General features: G+C 39.2%; 1 protein-coding gene across 4 annotated transcripts in view; it reads left to right on the top strand.

Moving 5' to 3' along the window:
* Window positions 1-4,976: 4,976 nt before the first annotated feature.
* Window positions 4,977-18,857, top strand: part of LOC113546299 (NACHT, LRR and PYD domains-containing protein 12-like) — a 31,579-nt gene continuing 17,698 nt past the window's right edge. For 2 of the 4 annotated variants that reach the window (XM_053228285.1, XM_053228283.1), the window contains exons 1-10: window positions 4,983-5,087; window positions 6,207-6,342; window positions 8,075-8,191; window positions 8,669-8,785; window positions 9,154-9,219; window positions 10,065-11,843; window positions 13,880-14,053; window positions 15,109-15,282; window positions 16,332-16,505; window positions 17,559-17,732. In XM_053228285.1, coding sequence (XP_053084260.1) covers window positions 6,290-6,342; window positions 8,075-8,191; window positions 8,669-8,785; window positions 9,154-9,219; window positions 10,065-11,843; window positions 13,880-14,053; window positions 15,109-15,282; window positions 16,332-16,505; window positions 17,559-17,732 — 2,828 coding nt within the window. In that variant the 5' untranslated portion in view covers window positions 4,983-5,087; window positions 6,207-6,289. Of the gene's footprint in view, window positions 5,088-6,203; window positions 6,343-8,074; window positions 8,192-8,668; window positions 8,786-9,153; window positions 9,220-10,064; window positions 11,844-13,879; window positions 14,054-15,108; window positions 15,283-16,331; window positions 16,506-17,558; window positions 17,733-18,857 lie in introns of all 4 variants that reach the window. The other 2 variants (XM_053228284.1, XM_053228286.1) reach the window with 2 other exon arrangements.

The following is an 18,857-nucleotide window of genomic DNA, read 5'->3' as shown; positions in this document are numbered from 1 at the left end:
ACTTGCAGTCTTTTTGAATTTGTTAATAAGTTTGGCAGCAGTGTCATGTGTGTTGTGCTTGTCCACGTTTCCTGTTAAAGTCCATCGCAACCTTGTGACAGCTTTCCAATCTAGCCATGAGAATAATTTTAAATGTTCTTCTTTTGTCAAAGGCATTCTTAAAGGCTATCTGAAAAAATATTTATATAATATAAACTAAGTATGAAAAATTTTGGAAGATATTTTGCTAAAAAAATTTAATTTTCTCTATGTATGGATACTACTGGGCCACCCTGTATTTTAATTCATTATAAAATGGACGATTCAGACTGGTAGATGATTAAACCCACTCACATCAGTTTGCCATGATATACACTAGGCTGAAAAAACTGATTAATTTTACTGTAGAATGTTACTGTATTTTGCATTTAAATTAAAAAGATCAGTCAATTGGATCCTGAGCTTGGGTTATTTTATTCTAAGAGTTTCACATGCTCACATGGTTTCCCTTTGGGTTCTACGGTTTTCTCTCACTGTCCGAAAACATACAGGTAGGTGGCTTGGCTATGCTAAACTTAGTCTACCTATTCATATCTCATGATATATTGTTTCTGACCCCACCAACACCACTCATATTGATAAGACATATTGGAAGCTTTGTCACGGGCTTCCCTCCACACTTTAGCATAGCCAAATAACCCAAGCATAAGCTCATACCCAGGACCCTGGGGCTGTGAGGTGCCAATACTTCCCACTGCACTCCCCTGTTAGAGCATAATGGTACAAGTCGTTTTTTTTTTTTTTAATAAATTACATCTTATTAATATCAGCATTACAACACTGACTATTGGTTAATACTTAATTCATAATATGTAAATACTATAAATACTGAAGTAGTTAAAATGTAAATAATTAATAAGAAATGCTTAATAATTGATACTACTGAAATTTTGAATAATTGCTTTTTTTTTTAATCTGAATTGTTAAAAAATTTGATATTCAATTTAGCAGCATTGTTACTGTTTGTAATACCCTATTAAATTGGTCATCGCCAACACTGTTAACCCTTACTGTAGTTTATATGGTAAATAACTGTAAAAATTGCCAATAATATAATCATTATATTTATATCATTATATTATGTTTGATTATAATAATATAATCAAACAGTATTAAACTGTAATATGCATTGCATCATGGGTAATTTCTGTGACATCACTTATTGATTACAGTAACTTAATTTTTATGAATTGATCACAGTAACTAACTGTGAATAAAAGGAGTAAGTTACTGTAATTGTAAAAAAGCCATAAAACTCATAACATCTCTTCTCTGTGCAGAGTGCAATGCCTACGACTCTTTTTGTCCCCACTTAGCTTCAGTTAGCTAGTTAACATGAGCTAATTATGTTCTCTTGATCTTGCGTCACTATGGTAACTTGGACAACCATCGGAGGCCTGTTTCACGAAACCAGTTTCTGTCTACCCAGGTAAATTTGCATTTAGTTTGCATTTAGTTAGTTTTTCAGTCTCAACAAGGTGAATTGTTTTTTAGCAGTTTTCATCACCATGGTAACTTACACTACACAACTAACCTGCTCCAGAGCAGGTTTTATTCTGGGTAAGAGAACTCTAACCCAAATTGGACCAATCAGCTGTGAGCAAAAAAACTAGCTGCCTAATATTGTATATGTCCCCGTTTTGCCACCAAAACAGGTCTGACCCTTCAAGGCATGATGGACTCCACAATACCTGCTGTGGTATCTGGCACTAAGACGTTAGCAGCAGATCCTTTAAGTCCTGTAGGTTGTGAGGTGGAGCCTCCATGGATCAGACTTGTTTGTCCAGCACATCCCACAGATGCTCGATCGGATTGAGATCTGGGGAATTTGGAGGCCAAGTCAACACCTTGAACTCTTTGTCATGTTCTTCAAACCATTCCTGAACATTTCTGCAGTGTGGCAAGGCACATTATCCTGCTTATAATGTTTAGGTAGGTGGTATGTGTCTTAACTTATGTAACTTCCACATGAATGTCAGGACCCAAAGTTTCCCAACAGAACATTGCCCAGAGCATCATACTGCCTCCACCAGCTTGCCTTCTTCCCATATTGCATCCTGGTGCCATCTCTTCCCCAGGTAAGCAATGCACACGCACCCGGCCGTCCACATGATGTAAAAGAAAACATGATTCATCAGACCAGGCCACCTTCTTCCATTGCTCCATGGTCCAGTTCTGATGCTCACTTGCCCATTGTAGGCTCTTTCAGCAGTGGACAGGGGTCAGCATGGGCACTCTGACTGGTCTGCAGCTATGCAGCCCCATACGCCGCAAGCTGCAATGCATTGTGTGTTCTGACACCTTTCTATCATAGAAAGTATGAACTTTTTCAGCAATTTGTGCTACAGTAGTTCTTCTGTAGGATTGGACCAGATAGGCTAGCCTTCATTCCCTATGTACAACAGTGAGCCGTGAGCACCCATGACCCTGTTGTCCTTCCTTGGACCACTTTTGGTAGGTACTAACCACTGCATACCGGGAATACCCCACAAGACCTGCCGTTTTGGAGATGTTCTGTCCCAGTCGTCTAGCCATCACAATTTGGACCTTGTCAAAGTCACTTAGATTCTTATGCTTGCCCATATATAAAATAATCCTTTGGGCAATATCCTATATAAAATGGGCAAAATCGATTGAGGTTGAAGTAGCAGTAGTAGTAGTATATAAATCAAACCATATATATATATATATATATATATATATATATATATATATATATATATATATATATATATATATATATATATATATATATATACAGCAGAGTATATATACATGTACTCTGCTCAAAAAAATTACAGGAACACTTTGAAAACACACCAGATCTCAATGGGGAAAAATACCATGCTGGATATCTATACTGATATGGACTGGGTAATGTGTTAGGAACGAAAAGATGCCACATCGTTTGATGGAAATGAAAATTATCAACCTACAGAGGGCTGAATTCAAAGACATCCCAAAAATCAAAGTGAAAAAATGATGCAGCAGGCTAGTCCATTTTGCTGAAATTTCATTGCAGCAACCCAAAATCGTACTCAGTAGTTTGTATGGCCCCCACGTGCTTGTATGCATGCCTGACAATGTTGGGGCATGCTCCTAATGAGACAACGGATGGTGTCCTGGGATATTTCCTGGACCAGGGCATCACTGAGCTCCTCGACAGTCTGAGGTGTAACCTGGAGGCGTCGGATGGACCGAAACATGTCCCAGAGGTGTTCTATTGGATTTAGGTCAGGCGAGCATGGGGGCCATTCAATGGTATCAATTCCTTCATCCTCCAGGAACTGCCATGAGGCCGGGCATTGTCGTGCACCAGGAGGAACCCAGGACCCACTGCACCAGCGTAGGGTCTGACAATGGGTCCAAGGATTTCATCCCGATACCTAATGGCTGTCATTGTCTAGCCTGTAGAGGTCTGTGTGTCCCTCCATGGATATGCCTCCCCAGGCTATTACTGACCCACCACCAAACCGGTCATGCTGAACGATGTTACAGGCAGCATAACATTCTCCACGGCTTCTCCAGACCATTTCACGTCTGTCACATGTGCTCAGGGTGAACCTGCTCTCATCTGTGAAAAGCACAGGGCTCCAGTGGCGGACCTGCCAATTCTGGTGTTCAATGGCAAATGCCACTCGAGCTCCACGGTGCCGGGCAGTGAGCACAGGGCCCACTAGAGGACGTCAGGCCCTCAGGCCACCCTCATGAAGTCTGTTTCTGATTGTTTGTTCAGAGACATTCACACCAGTGGCCTTCTGTAGGGCTCTGGCAGTGCTCATCCTGTTCCTCCATGCACAAAGGAGCAGATACCGGTCCTGCTGATGGGTTAAGGACCTTCTACGGCCCTGTCCAGGTCTCCTAGACTAACTGCCTGTCTCCTGGAATCTCGTCCATGCTCTTGAGACTGTGCTGGGAGACACAGCAAACCTTCTGGCAATGGCACGTATTGACGTGCCATCCTGGAGGAGTTGGACTGCCTGCACAACCTCTGTAGGGTCCAGGTATCACCTCATGCTACCAGTATTGACACTGACCCTAGCCAAATGCAAAACTAGTGAAAAACAGTCAGAAAAGATGAGTAGGGAAAAAAATGTCAGTGGCCTCCACCTGTAAAACAATTCCTGTTTTGGGGGTTGTCTCACTGTTGCCCATCTAGCGCACATGTTAATTTCATTAACACCAAAGCAGCTGAAACTGATTAACAACCGCCTCTGCTACTTAACTGACCAGAGCAATATCCCAGGAGTTTAATTGACTTGAAGCTATACTCTGATTAAAAAGTGTTCCTTTAATTTTTTTTGAGCAGTATATATATATATATATATATATATACAATATTTTTATACAATATATATAATATTTTTTAAACGTAAAGGATTATTTTAAAAAAGAATATTTAGCCTGTATACTCATAAATACTGTGAATTGTTGGGTGTTTGTTTTGTTACTTATTTATTTAAAATGATTATTTTTATATAAAAGTTTGCACTATTACCGCTAAGTATCTAAAAGCTGCGCCCATAAATTTTACGTGCGACTAGATCAACCGTGGTTTTCAGGAGTGAAAAATTTGGTTCTGGGTTATTTTCTCTTTGGAGTATTTAGGTTTAATCAAAACGTGGAAACAACAGGCGTATATTAGAAAATGTAATATTTATTTAAGATTTTAAAATAAATGTTACATCTGTATTTCTATAAATTCTAAAGTGATTGTGGGAACCAATGGGACATAAACTGCTAAGTATTAAAGAGAGCATGAAGGTTTAAAACTACAGTAACAAACCATACAGTCAGAACTTCCACACATATACCATTATTGTATTGACTTGTTTTGATATCCCGGCTTGTAAACTTCAACACTCAGGTTGTAAAATGCCTAGATGTCAAAGTCCATGGTTCTGTACCGCCTCTAAATATTCTCTAATGAACCATCTCTAAAAGTGAGATTCTTTCTGAAACCTCGATGCCAGTTTTAATGAGCAACTCGAAACATGAAGATTTAGAAAATGGGATTTATAATTCCACACAGTGACTGCTGACTGAAGGTGAGTGATCTCTCTAATAAACATTTTGAACAAACAAATGCATTTATAGACCGTGTGTGTTTAGGAAACAAGAAATGGATCTCATGTCACACTGCTGCAATAAAGTTGGTTTTATATTATTTGGAAAAGGACAGTAGAATTACGAGATAAACCCATACTGACAAATTCATTATTTGGTCTATGTAATGGATTTGAAATATAAACGAATTCACACGTAAAATTTACAAACCTGTTTTTTGGATGGGGTGGAGGATGAGTTATACTGTATGCTAAAGTCCACAAACTGCAATAAAAAATATTTCCGTGTAGGAATCACCTTTTCATTCTTGAGCTATGTGCCTCCTAACTAGTTCATAGATTCCCAAAATCTGGTCCTGGAGAACCCCCTGTCCTACACATTTTAGTGTTTTTCTTCTCTAACACAGATCATGTTCCAGATCATCAGCTACCTAGAGCAGTAGGTTCTCCAGGATAAGAGTTTGGAATATGTGTGTTGTAATGGTCTAAAAGCTGGAGGACGTGGATCAATTTCCAGGTCATGGGCTATAGGATGTCAGGAACAAAGGATTCAAAAAGGCATCAGACTTTGGATGCACCCCAACTCTTTCCCCAGCAGGGAATCTGCTGCTGATTAGGATGAATTTGACAGGTTCTACATATTCAGAAAAAATGTTGTTCTTTTTTGCTGACCTGTTAGGGTCACCATAGTGGATCATTGGTCCGTGTATTTGATTTGGCACAGTTTTTACTTCCTGATGAAACCCTCCCCATTTTTATCCAGGATTGGAAACAGCAATGGGATTGCACTGTTGTTTGCAGGGTTGGTTCCTTGGCCAGAAATCGAACCCAGCAGTATGAGTGCCATGGCCTAACCACTAGTCCTCCAGGGACCCACATGCTCAGAAAAAAAGGGTACTAAATTGTACCATTCCTTGTCACTGGTGTGGTCCCCTCATGGGTAGACCTTTTGTACTTTTAGTATGCATATTTTACCAAGAAAGGTACATGTAGTGTACCTTACAACCAATTATGTCAATAATGTTTTTTCAGAGGAGTGAAAATAATGGTGGAGATTTGTTGCTATGATTCCAACCATGTTTTTTTGGTACATTCCAGCAGAAAAGGTTAGGCTTGACAGTAGCCAGCAGAGTGGCCAGGAACATGAAATGACCTTTCTATGCACACTCAACCAGTGGTGAAAGATGGAGAACCCTTATTTTAACACAAACAATGGCTCCTCACCCTTAGACCAGAGGTAAGCTACTGTGTTTCTATACTAATCAACTGTTTGCTTTACAGTTACAGTTGCTGTAAAGTATTTTGTGGTTGAATTTGTTCATTGTTGAACCTCGGGAATGTTTATTTTATACCATGCTTTTCAATGTACTTTCAAAAATTCAACACAAACAAGCCAACAGAAAAAGGGTCATCACTAGCTCTTGGCTTTCATCCCGTTCAAGTTTAAAGCTGTGTGTGTGTGTGTTGCAAGCTCTGCCAACTACACCTCTCACTCTCTCTTGTTATGGCAGTCTCTGAAAGCACAATGAAATACATAAGTAGACTGGCAGTAGACACAGGTGAGAATCATCACACGTTACCTGCTGTTTTAACCTGCCTCCTCTCCATCCACAGCTGACGCTCGACCACGCCCCCACTGCCACATTCATGTTAAAGAAATAACATGTCGTGCTAACAATGGGACTTATTTATCAAACAGGATACAAATGTATTTATTCATAACTCATTCAGAAGAGCAATTACACAAGAAATGTGTTGTCCAAGAAAATACAGTTAACTGGGAAAATCATTTGTACTCGTTTCTATGAAATCTCCTATGTCTGTGTAAATTTATGTATAAGGAGACTCAGTAATTTGGATATGCTGATATATATATGAAGAGTTGGGTTCCAAAACGCTATAAATCCATTTTGATTAATTTGAGTAAAAATGTGTTTTCTTTACCAAGAAAGTGGCAAGATGAAAACCACTCTTTTCTGTTTCAAACTTTCACATAGCATCTTTAGGTTATAATAACATGGAAAATTCAAATCCAGATTTTGATTTTCAAAGATTTATTATAAAAACTTTTTTTTTTTCAAAATGCAATAAATCCATTGAAACAATATAAAAGTTATTTTTCATATTGAAACTGTTGAAAATACACAACAAAGTAAGTTGATCCACATATGACAGCCTCTGAACTTGGTCAATACTAATCTTATATACAGGCACTGGACTAAAAATACATTCAGTCAGTCATCGCTCCCAAAATGAATTCAATGGGTCATCTTGTTAATGCTATAAATTAATTACAACAATAAAAGAAAATTTCATCATGCACAAGAACATGAACAACAATATCACATTACACCACAGAAATTCCAAAATGACATTTCCCTTACATTCAACTTCCAAAAGTGCATTCATTTTTGCTATGTTACATTGATTTAGTTAACTAGTGCTATACGCTGTATTAACAAAAACATTAATGGCATTAATAAAAACACTTACTCTGTCATATTAAGAACACTGTGAAGAAGAAAGATTCACATATTATAATATCAATTTTATATCACTTATAGGCCTAAAAGATTTTTTTAAGATTTTATTCGCTGGCATTTTTCCTCCTCCCAAGTCCCTCACGTAAATGATTAGATTTCGATGGCTTACGTTTCTTCCCCACCGCAGAAACCACCACAGGTTCATCAAAGCCATCAAAATTATTCATTTTTTTGTTTGTTTGTTGATCACAAAGTACAAAATAGATGAGGAAAACTAGGATGCCAGGTGTATTCAAAACACCGCCATTACTGTTTACATGGAATGGTGCGCTGTGATTGGTATCCAGTGCGTTTTTACATGGCTCAGGGGTGTGAGGTTTAGAAAGAACACACTGATGGTTATTAGATAAAAGGAATGTTTATCCAGATTGAAAATGTAACCACTAAATAAAGGCAGTGGTGTTGCATGTCTGTGTTGTTATGCAGTCTAACCCAGATAAAGAGACCAGTCTCACCAGTATCCAGTCGAGTCTCTATGAGGAGTGATGCGTCCATGCACAACCCTTTTACCTTCAAAGATGGAGGCCCCTCATCTGAACACAGGTGACACATTTAAGCCATTGCAGAGCAAAATGCTGCACTACACATTGTTCTATCCAGTTCAAAGCGATAGGCAGCATTTCTGATGTTTCTACCTTAAATGGACTGTAGCAATTTCCACTAAATACTTTACAGGAATGAGTGTAAGCATTTGTGTTGATTAAAGTACCTCCCAGTTACAGCCTAACAATGCTAACAATCCAAACAGTATGATCGTTTTTACATAGATCATGTTATAGAAGATCTAAAACCAAATGCACATGAAATACAGAAATAGAAGTTGAACGTAAAGAAAAAGAAAATCAAAATAGAAAATATATTTCTTCATCATCAGAGCTTAAATATAGTAGCCTGTCAACATGTAACGTGCCCAATTTTGGTTCTAAATGAAAAAGAGTTTTGTGTTTTTCAGTGTCTGTTTATGGTAATGAGAATTTACACACTAAATAAAGGTACTTTTGTGTCTGTGGTGTCGTTCAGGCTAATGCAGAAAAAGAGACCAGATTCAGCAGTATCCAGTCGAGTCTCTATGAAAAGTGATGCATCCATGCATAATCCTTTTACTTTCAAAGATGAAGGCCCTATATCTGGACACAGGTAACACAGAAGCTATTGCAGAAGAAAAGGCTGTGCTTCACATTGGGTTATCCAGTCGTAAGTGATAGGCAGCATTTCTGAAATTCATAGGCTACTTTAAATGGATTGTAGCAATGCTCCAGTATTTATAGGAATAAGTGTAAGCATTTGGGTTGATTACAACACCTCCCCACTCTCTCTTTTATCATGAGAGCTTAAGCAAAGCAGCCTATAAACTTGCAGAGTGCCCAGTTTCTATTGTTTAAAAATGTCCTAGTGGAAACCAGGTTAGCAAAATTTTTTGTTGTTTTTTTTTTTTTTTTTTGCTTGTTTGTTTGCTTTTAAATTTACACACTGTTCTGTTGTTACATTTCTCTGTCGTTGTGCAGTCTAATCCAGATAAAGAGACATCATCCTTTTACATTCAAAGATGAAGCGCCCTCATCTGGATCCAGGTAACGACGCCCACAGTTTAGCCATTACAGAGGGAAATATTGTACTAAACATTGGTATATTCAGTCCCAAGTGATAGGTAATATTTTTCTATACAGAAGACTACCTACACTGATTCTAGTGATGGCCTAATACTTTCAATAAAAGCTTTAGGTTCATGAGTGTGAACAATGCCTTTCATTTGCTGCCTTATATGCTAAATATTGCATGGTACAAAATCTTTTATGTTAAAAATGACATTACAAGAGAAATAAATGTGCTATAACTCTTTCTAGCAAGCTCAGCACAAACTGAACCTTATTTCTTGTTTTTCTCTGGTTTCTGACCCTGCTCTGTCTGTTTACATTTCAAGTATGGATTATGCAGTTTTATTTTATTTCATCTGCCTGTTTGAGTCTGTATTTGACCCTAGTATTGGACTTTCACTATAATGCCTGGATTACAATCAGACATAACACAGACTTAACCCAGACTTAACCCAGACGTTACAATCGGACTCCGACCCATTAACCCATAGATAATAAGGCCCAATATATTATAATCAAAGTGTCTGGCTAATTTGATCTAGCAGTATCAAGTCAAATGTTTCATATTGATCAGGTTCCAGGAACATCTGTGGTCTATGAATTTTAATATACTAAACTGAAGTGTAGACAATATTTTAGATTAATAAGGTGTACTGGATTAAGTTTGGGTTGCTATGATAAGCATCTTTCTATTCACCATCTACTACCTGAGTATTTTGGCAGATTTATTAGATTATCTATACCCTAAAACATAGATTAGTCTGAAATAAGAGTTTGTGCTTGATGCCTCTGTGTTTTGTGCCCACATCACCATTTCACAGGCGTGAATCTTCATCTGCTGAAACTGAAGTACAGAAGAGATGCAAATTTCATCTGATAAAGAAGTTTCAGCATGTACATGAGGTGATAAAAAACCAGGCAAACCAAATACGTCTTAATGAGATCTACACAGAGCTCTACATCACAGAAGGAGACAGTGGAAAAGTCAATAATGAACATGAGGTGAGACAGATTGAGGCAGCATCCAGGAGAGCAGCAACAGAGGAAACACCAATCAAATGCAATGACATCTTTAAGCCCTTATCTGAAGAAGACAAACCCATCAGGAGTGTTCTGACAAAGGGAGTCGCTGGCATTGGAAAAACAGTCTCTGTGCAGAAATTCATTCTAGACTGGGCTGAAGGGAAAACAAATCAGGACATTCATCTCATATTTCCACTTCCTTTCAGAGAGCTCAACTTGATGAAGGATCAAACACTAAGCCTGATGGAGCTCCTTCATTTCTTTTCAAAGGAGATAAACGAAACAAACATTTCCAGCTTGGGCAAAGTTCTGTTCATTTTTGATGGTTTGGATGAGTGTCGTTTTCCTCTGGATTTCCAGAACACAGTGAGATTGTGTGATGTAACTGAATCAGCATCAGTGCATGTGCTGCTGATAAACCTGATCAAAAGGAATCTGCTTCCCTCTGCTCTCATCTGGATCACCTCCCGACCAGCTGATCAAATCCCCTCGGAGTGTGTTGATCGAGTCACAGAGGTACGAGGGTTCAATGACCCACAGAAGGAGGAATATTTCAGGAAGAGGATCAGTGATCAGAGCCTGAGCAACAGAATCATCACACACCTGAAGTCATTAAGAAGCCTCTACATCATGTGCCACATCCCAGTCTTCTGCTGGATTTCAGCCACTGTTCTAGAGAGAATGTTGGGTGAAGCAGAGAGTGGAGAGATCCCCAAGACTCTGACTCAAATGTACACACACTTCCTCATCATTCAGACAAACATCATAAAGAAAAAGTACACAAAGAACCAAGAGGCAGATAAGGAACTTGTTCTGAAACTGGGTAAACTGGCTTTTCAGCAGCTGAGGAAAGGCAACCTGATCTTCTACGAGGAAGACGTGATGGTGTGTGGCATTGATGTGAAAGAAGCATCAGTGTATTCAGGTGTGTGTACACAGATCTTCAGAGAGGAGTTTGGGCTTCACCAGAGTAAAGTGTACTGCTTTGTTCATCTGAGCATTCAGGAGCACCTCGCAGCTCTATATGTGCACCTGACGTTCATGGCCGAAAAGAGAAATGTTCTTAAAAAGCCAATATTGCCGATATTGAGGCTGAAAGTGAAGATCTCAGATGTACACAAGAGTGCTGTAGATCAGGCTTTACAGAGTAAAAATGGACATATGGATCTTTTCCTTCGCTTTCTTCTGGGTCTCTCCCTGGAGTCTAATCAGATCCTCCTACAAACCGTAGTGACACAGACAGGAAGTAGCTCCCACAGTTACCAGGAAACAGTTTATTACATCAAGGAGAAGATCAGAGAGAATCCCTCAACAGAGAAATCCATCAATCTGTTCCACTGTCTGTATGAACTGGATGATCATTCTCTAGTTGAGGAAATCCAACACTACCTGCAATCTGGAAATTTACAACAAATTGAACTTTCACCTTCTCAGTGGTCAGCTGTGGTGTTTGTGTTACTGGCATCAGTGCAGGAGCAGGATGTGTTTGTTCTTAATAAATACACCAACAAACACTGTACATCAGACGAGGTTATTCTGAAACTCCTGCCTGTGGTTGCAGCATCCAGAAAAGCTGAGTAAGTAATGCTGAATATAACAGTTACACTGTTACAACATTCAAGATTCAAAAACTTTGTCAGAGCTCATAAGATAAGCACTCAACATAAGAGTTGTATGTACAGTATACGGCCAAAAGTATGTGTACCCCTGACCATCACACCCATATGTGCTTGTTGAACATCTCATTCCAGATTTATTCCCATTTGCTGTTATAATAACCTACACACTCCTGGAAAATAATTCTACTAGATTTTGGAGCGTGGCTGTGGGGATTTGTGTTCATTCAGCCACAACAGCATTAGTGAGGTCAGGCACTGATGTTGGGTGAGGAGGTCTGGGGTGCAGTCAGTGTTCCAGTTCTTCCACTCCAACCTTCACACACCATGTCTTCATGGAGCTCGCTTTGCACAGGGACATTCTCTTGCTGGAACAGGTTTGGGCCTCTTAGTTCCAGTGAAGGGAAATTCTACAGCACACAAAGACATTCTATACAGTTGTGCTTTCACGTTTGTGGCAGCAGTTTGGGGCAGAACCACATATGGGTGTCTAGGTCAGGTATCCACATACTTTTGGCCATATACTGTACATTATATATGAAATAAAACATGATATTATAGGAGAATAGTGGAAAAAGGTGTTGACAGACTAACATGAAGTAGACTTACTGTAATAATCTGTAATTGATTATTTTACTATAACTGCAAAATATATTATTCCTCTTACACCAAAGTAATCTGTTCATCAAATACGTTCCTCTTAACACTCACATTACAGCTGCACCAAATTTCAACAATTTCACACATTTTAAAAAAAGAAAAAATAATCTGTATGTGTGTAGTGTAGACCATACAAATCCATAGGTAAGCTGTTACTATAGAAAAGATAACATTAGAATGAGTGCATTAATATAAATTAGTGATTTCAGCTGCACTACTGTCAAAGCTGTTGTTATAGAACATTATACAGTTAGTTCCAGTTAGTTCAATTAATTTGATTGAATGAGCGGTGTTCAAAGAATTTTTATATTTAGTGTAACAGCACTGGGACGTTTCATTGTTTGTATCACTCCACTTGTCTGTGTTCAACACATAACATTGTAATTCTAGCAATAGTTTGTTACACTGAAACAGTTACTACAGGAGAGTTACTGACATCATCAGCAGACATGGCAAGCGATCTGTTTTTCATGAATATAACTTTTGACTTAAAATATGAACAGATAAAGATGAAAAGTAAGAAGGGAAGCCAATTTCACTGGGACTGTACAAATCAATGTAACCAATGTAACCAGCAAACCTATGGCCGAATCACAGCCATGACAATATTCAGTATGTTGTTCCTCTTTCGGCTGCTCCCATTAGGGGTTGCCACAGTGGATCATTGGTCCAAGTATTTGATTTGGCACAGTTTTTATGCCAGATGCCCTTCCTGACACAACCCTCCCCAGTTTTATCTGGGCTTTGGACCAGCATTGAGAGTGCACTGTTGCACGCAACCCCAGTGGCTGAGGTTGGTTCCCTCACCGGGAATCGAACGCAGGCTGCAGTGGCGAGAGCTCTGTGGCCTAACCACTAGTCCTTCAGGGACCTCGTGCCTAGATTCAATATAACAGCAGAAATTAAGAGACTACTATTATATTGTGCCAGTGAACCCCCAGAGTTGCTCACTTGAAGTGAAGACAAAAAGCACAAAGCGTATTAACAAGAAACCAGAAGGTGCAAAGTTCTTCAATGTGAAGACTCTCCCATCGTGAAAAACTTACTGAATATTACAAAGCAATGACACTGGAGACTTCTTCCATAAATCTGACCTAAACATCACCATACATAAATCTATACCATACCATTATACAGTTTTCTCTTTTAATGAATTTTCTTTTATAAGAACATTTTTTAAATTTATTTCATGGTGATGCAGTATGTTGTACCACTTGAACAGCGTGTTTGTACATTCCATATTTTAGCATATTTATTCATATTTTTGCATATTTGTACATTTCATGTTTGATATTGTACACTGGTATTGCATCATGTATTTTGTTCTTTATGTTAAGTTTTAAAAGTTGTGGCCTAAATGGGAAAAGTTGTACAGCTTTGGCCTCAGTGCTCAGCTCTGAATCCTCCAATCTGAGAGAACTGGATCTGTCTAGAAGTGAAGTCAGAGACTCAGGTGTGAAGCGTCTCTCTGCTGGACTGGAGAATCCTCACTGTATACTGGAGACACTGAGGTAAGATCATCTCTCTGAGAGTCACATGACCTGCTCCTCAGTAACACACATTCTCTAATAGTTTCAGTGCACACTGATTAATCTGATTCCTAATTATCTGATCACAGTATTAGTTGTGTTTTCTTCATAAATTTGATGTTACTGATCTTTGCTTGTCTTAGAACTGGAACTGAAGAGAGGATTTATGATGATCAGTTTTAGTCATGGCATTAAAAATAATCAGGACGACTTTCACTTGCAGCTTTCTCAGTAATAAAGGAAGCTGAAAATAAGCTTTGAAATAGGGGAGAGTCCTAAAGACAGAGAAAATTTACTCATTTGTACTGCAGGCATTGTTCAACATGTCCCTTTATGGACAATATGGTTGATTTGCAACACTACACCAACCATCAGAGAGACATACTGTAGAACAGATTGTTAGGCTCACATCTGCACCATCTCTGCCATCCCATCTGAAAGCAAGTTGTTATATTGGGTACAGAACAGAGCATTTTGGTGTGAAGTAAACGTTGGGAGATTCAGTGCTGGATGTTGATTGGCCTCAGCCAGTGGGGGAAATGTCTTCAACAAAAGGGTGAATTGTAACAAGCAACAGCTGTGAGATTACACAAGTCAGGTTACATCCTGGCAATTCAACATCCTGCTTTAAACCAGCAGTAAGATAAAACCAGAATTTAACAACCTACAGCCAAACCGTAACCTTAAACTGCAGTTTCTGTAAAAGAATAAATCCTCACTGGGACCAGCTCAATGTCCTCACAAGTAAAAATTGTCACATAATCCTCAAAATACACGGAGTCCCCCTGAAGACAGAAATACACACACACACACACACACACACACACACACACACACACACACACACACACACACCCTTTCAAACACAATAAATGGAATTTGTTATTTAGTTTTTGCTCTTGTATAACTATTGACTAAGTTTCTGTATTTCATAGTAATTAAAGACTGCAGAGACTCTTTGATGAAAAAGTTCCTGCTGAACTGATCTGTCTGTCCTGAACTGAGAGAGTGAAGAGTGTGTCATTGTCTCTCTGCAGGTTGTGTGATTGTGGTGTCTCAGATGAAGGCTGTGCTGCTCTGACTTCAGCTCTGAGATCAAACCCCTCACACCTGAGAGAACTGGATCTGTCTAAGAATAAACTCGGAGACTCAGGAGTGAAGTGTCTCTCTGCTGGACTGGAGAATCCTCACTGTAAACTGGAGACACTGAGGTAAGATCATCCCTCTGAGAGTCACATGACCTGCTCCTCAGTAACACACATTCTCTAATAGTTTCAGTGCACACCGATTAATCTGATTCTTAATGATCTGATCACAATATAGTTGTGTTTTCTTCATATATTTGATGTTACTGATCTTTGCTTGTCTCAAAACTGGAACTGAAGAGAGGATTTATGATTAACAGTTTTAGTCATGGCATTAAAAATAATCAGGACGACTTTCTCTTGCAGCTTTCTCAGTAATAAAGGAAGCTGAAAATAAGCTTTGAAATAGGGGAGGGTTCTAAAGACAGAAAATTTACTTATTTGTACTGCAACCATTGCTCATTATGGGGTGAAAAGTTACATTTTGTGAACTTTATGTAGAGTGTTCTCACACACATTCTTGTACATTTCTGTGGTGTATTTCCATTAATTTATGAATTAATGTATCTAAATGAAGCTACTCCTTGTTAGATCACAGATTTCCTGCTGCAGAGATTACTCAGGAACTTTGGAGTAAAGAGCAAACATGTTGCTTTATGGAAAATATGGTTTATTTGTAACACTACGCTGACCATCAGAGAGACAGAGAACAGTGTTAGGCTCACGTCTGCACCATCTCTGCCATCCCATCTGAAAGCAAGTTGTTATATTGGGTACAGAACAGAGCATTTTGGTGTGAAGTAAACGTTGGGAGATTCAGTGCTGCATGTTGATTGGCCTCAGCCAGTAGGGGAAATGTCTTCAAAAAAAGGGCTAATGGTAACAAGCTACAGCTGTCAGATTACACAAGTCAGGCAACATCCTGGCAATTAACATCCTGCTTTAAAACAGCAGTAAGATAAAACCAGAATTTAACAACCTACAGCCAAACCTTAACATTAACCTGCAGTTTCTGTAAAAGAATAAATCCTCACCCAAACCAGCTAAATGTTTTCACAAGGTAAAAACTGTCACATATTCCTCAAAATAAGACTACATGGAGTCCCCCTGAAGCCAGAAATACACACACACACACACTCAGACAAAGTGAAGAGTGTGTCATTGTCTCTCTGCAGGTTGTGTGATTGTGGTGTCTCAGATGAAGGCTGTGCTGCTCTGACTTCAGCTCTGAGATCAAACCCCTCACACCTGAGAGAACTGGAACTGTCTGGGAATAAACTCAGAGACTCAGGTGCAAGGCGTCTCTCTGCTGTACTGGAGAATCCTCACTGTAAACTGGAGACACTGAGGTAAGATCATCTCTCTGAGAGTCACATGACCTGCTCCTCAGTAACACACATTCGCTAATTGTTTCAGTGCACACTGATTAATCTGATTCCTAATCTGATCACAATATTAGTTGTGTTTTCTACATATATTTGATGTTACTGATCTTTGTTTGTCTTGGAACTGAAGAGACCATTTATGATTATTTTTAATGCCACTAAAACTGTTAATCAGGATGACTTTCTCTTGCAGCTTTCTCAGTGATTAAAAAAAGCTGAAAATAAGCTTTGAGCAAGTAAGCTTTGCTCATTATGGGGTGAAAAGTTCAATTTTGTGAACTTTCTCACACACGCACTTGTACATCTCTGTGGTGTAAGTCCATTAATATGTGAACGTAGCTAAATAACTCTACAGCTTGTTAGATTTCTTGCTGCAGATTACTCAGGAGCTTTGCGGTAAAGATCAGCAACATGTCGCTTTATGGAAAATATGGTTTATTTGAAACACTACACCAACCGTCAGAGAGACAGAGAACAGTGTTAGGCTCACGTCTGCACCATCTCTGCCATCCCATCTGAAAGCAAGTTGTTATATTGGGTACAGAACAGAGCATTTTGGTGTGAAGTAAACGTTGGGAGATTCAGTGCTGGATGATGATTGGCCTCATCCAGTGGGGGAAATGTCTTCAACAAAAGGGTGAATTGTAACAAGCTACAGCTGTGAGATTACACGAGTCAGGTAACATCCTGCCAATTAAACATCCTGCTTTAAACAGCAGTAAGATAAAACTAGAATTTAACAACCTACAGCCAAACCTTAACCTTAAACTGTAGTTTCTGTAAAAAGTAAATGTAGTATGACTAGATTTGACGACAGAAATTCATAGACTGTCACACACACACATGCATCGCACATACACACATACACCCTCTCAAACTCAATAAGTAGAATTTGTTATTTAGTTATTGCTTTCATGTAATTATTGACTAAGATGCTGTATTTCATAGTGATTAAAGACTGCAGTGCTGTGTGTCCAGAGCTGAGAGAGTGAAGAGTGTGTCATTGTCTCTCTGCAGGTTGTGTGATTGTGATATCTCAGATAAAGGTTGTGATGCTCTGACTTCAGCTCTGAGATCAAACCCCTCACACCTGAGAGTACTGGATCTGTCTTGGAATAAAATCAGAGACTCAGGAGTGAAGCGTCTCTCTGCTGTACTGGAGAATCCTCACTGTAAACTGGAGACACTGAGGTAAGATCATCTCTCTCACATGACCTGCTCCTCAGTAACACACATTCTCTAATAGTGAGACAGAAGCAGTGGTTTTAGGTTCAGCATCAAACATCCTGAGGAGGAAAATCATTGCATTCCACTGCATCATTTGATGTTTAATCATCTATTCACAATATTAATTGTTTTCCAAGTGTATTTAATGTTACTGATCTTTGCCTGTCTTGGAACTAGAAGTGAAAAGAGCTTTTCTGATTACAGTTGTGTCCTTAAAACCAATTAGCACAAATTTGTCCCACAGCTTTTTAAATATCACATGGTTGCTGAATCTTATAATTACCATGTCAGTAATAAAGGAAGATGAAAATAAGCTTTGAAACAGGTTAGGGTTTGAAAAAAGAGAGAATTTACTCCTCTGTACTGCAATCATTGTTCATCACGGGTTGAGAATTTCAGCTTTGTGAACTGTTTATAGAGTGTTTTCTCTCTCTCTTACACACACACACACACACACAAACACTTCTATGTCATATTTCCTTTAACTTGTGTATTAAAGTAGCTAGAAAATGCTACACCTGCCACCAACTCCAACCTTAACCTGCAGTTTCTGTTCAAAATAAATCCTCACTGGGACCAGCTAAATATTCCCACAGTGTAAAAACTGTTACATACTCCTCAGAATATAAAGACATTTGTTTAAAGACAGCAATACATAGACCACTACACAAACAGACACACACACACACTGTGACGAGCGAGACCTGAATCTCAACACAAAACACAGCACAGAGAGTCTGCGCACATAAAATACACAGCGCTCCTCGCACGACTGCCGGCGGGGTGATGAAAGGACAGCGCCATTTTAGCACACTCAATGCGCCATCACAGCACCCCCACCCCCTGACCCCCCGAGCTCCGAGCCTTCCGTCAGCGAGTGTTGGGCCCATAGGGCATATCGCTGGGATAGTCCATCTGCGTTGCCATGCTGTGTCCCCGATCGGTGTTCCACAGAGAAGTCAAAGTCATGTAGAGAGAGGAACCAGCGGGTGACTCTGGCGTTAGTGTCTTTAGCCTTGGCCATCCATTGGAGAGGAGTGTGGTCGGTGATGAGTGTGAAATGACGTCCCGCTAGGTTGAATTTTTGTT

The sequence above is a fragment of the Pangasianodon hypophthalmus genome, chromosome 23 (genome assembly GCF_027358585.1).
Source record: "Pangasianodon hypophthalmus isolate fPanHyp1 chromosome 23, fPanHyp1.pri, whole genome shotgun sequence".
NCBI classification, from domain to species: Eukaryota; Metazoa; Chordata; class Actinopteri; order Siluriformes; family Pangasiidae; genus Pangasianodon; species Pangasianodon hypophthalmus.
This window is presented reverse-complemented; position numbering and strand designations above follow the sequence as displayed.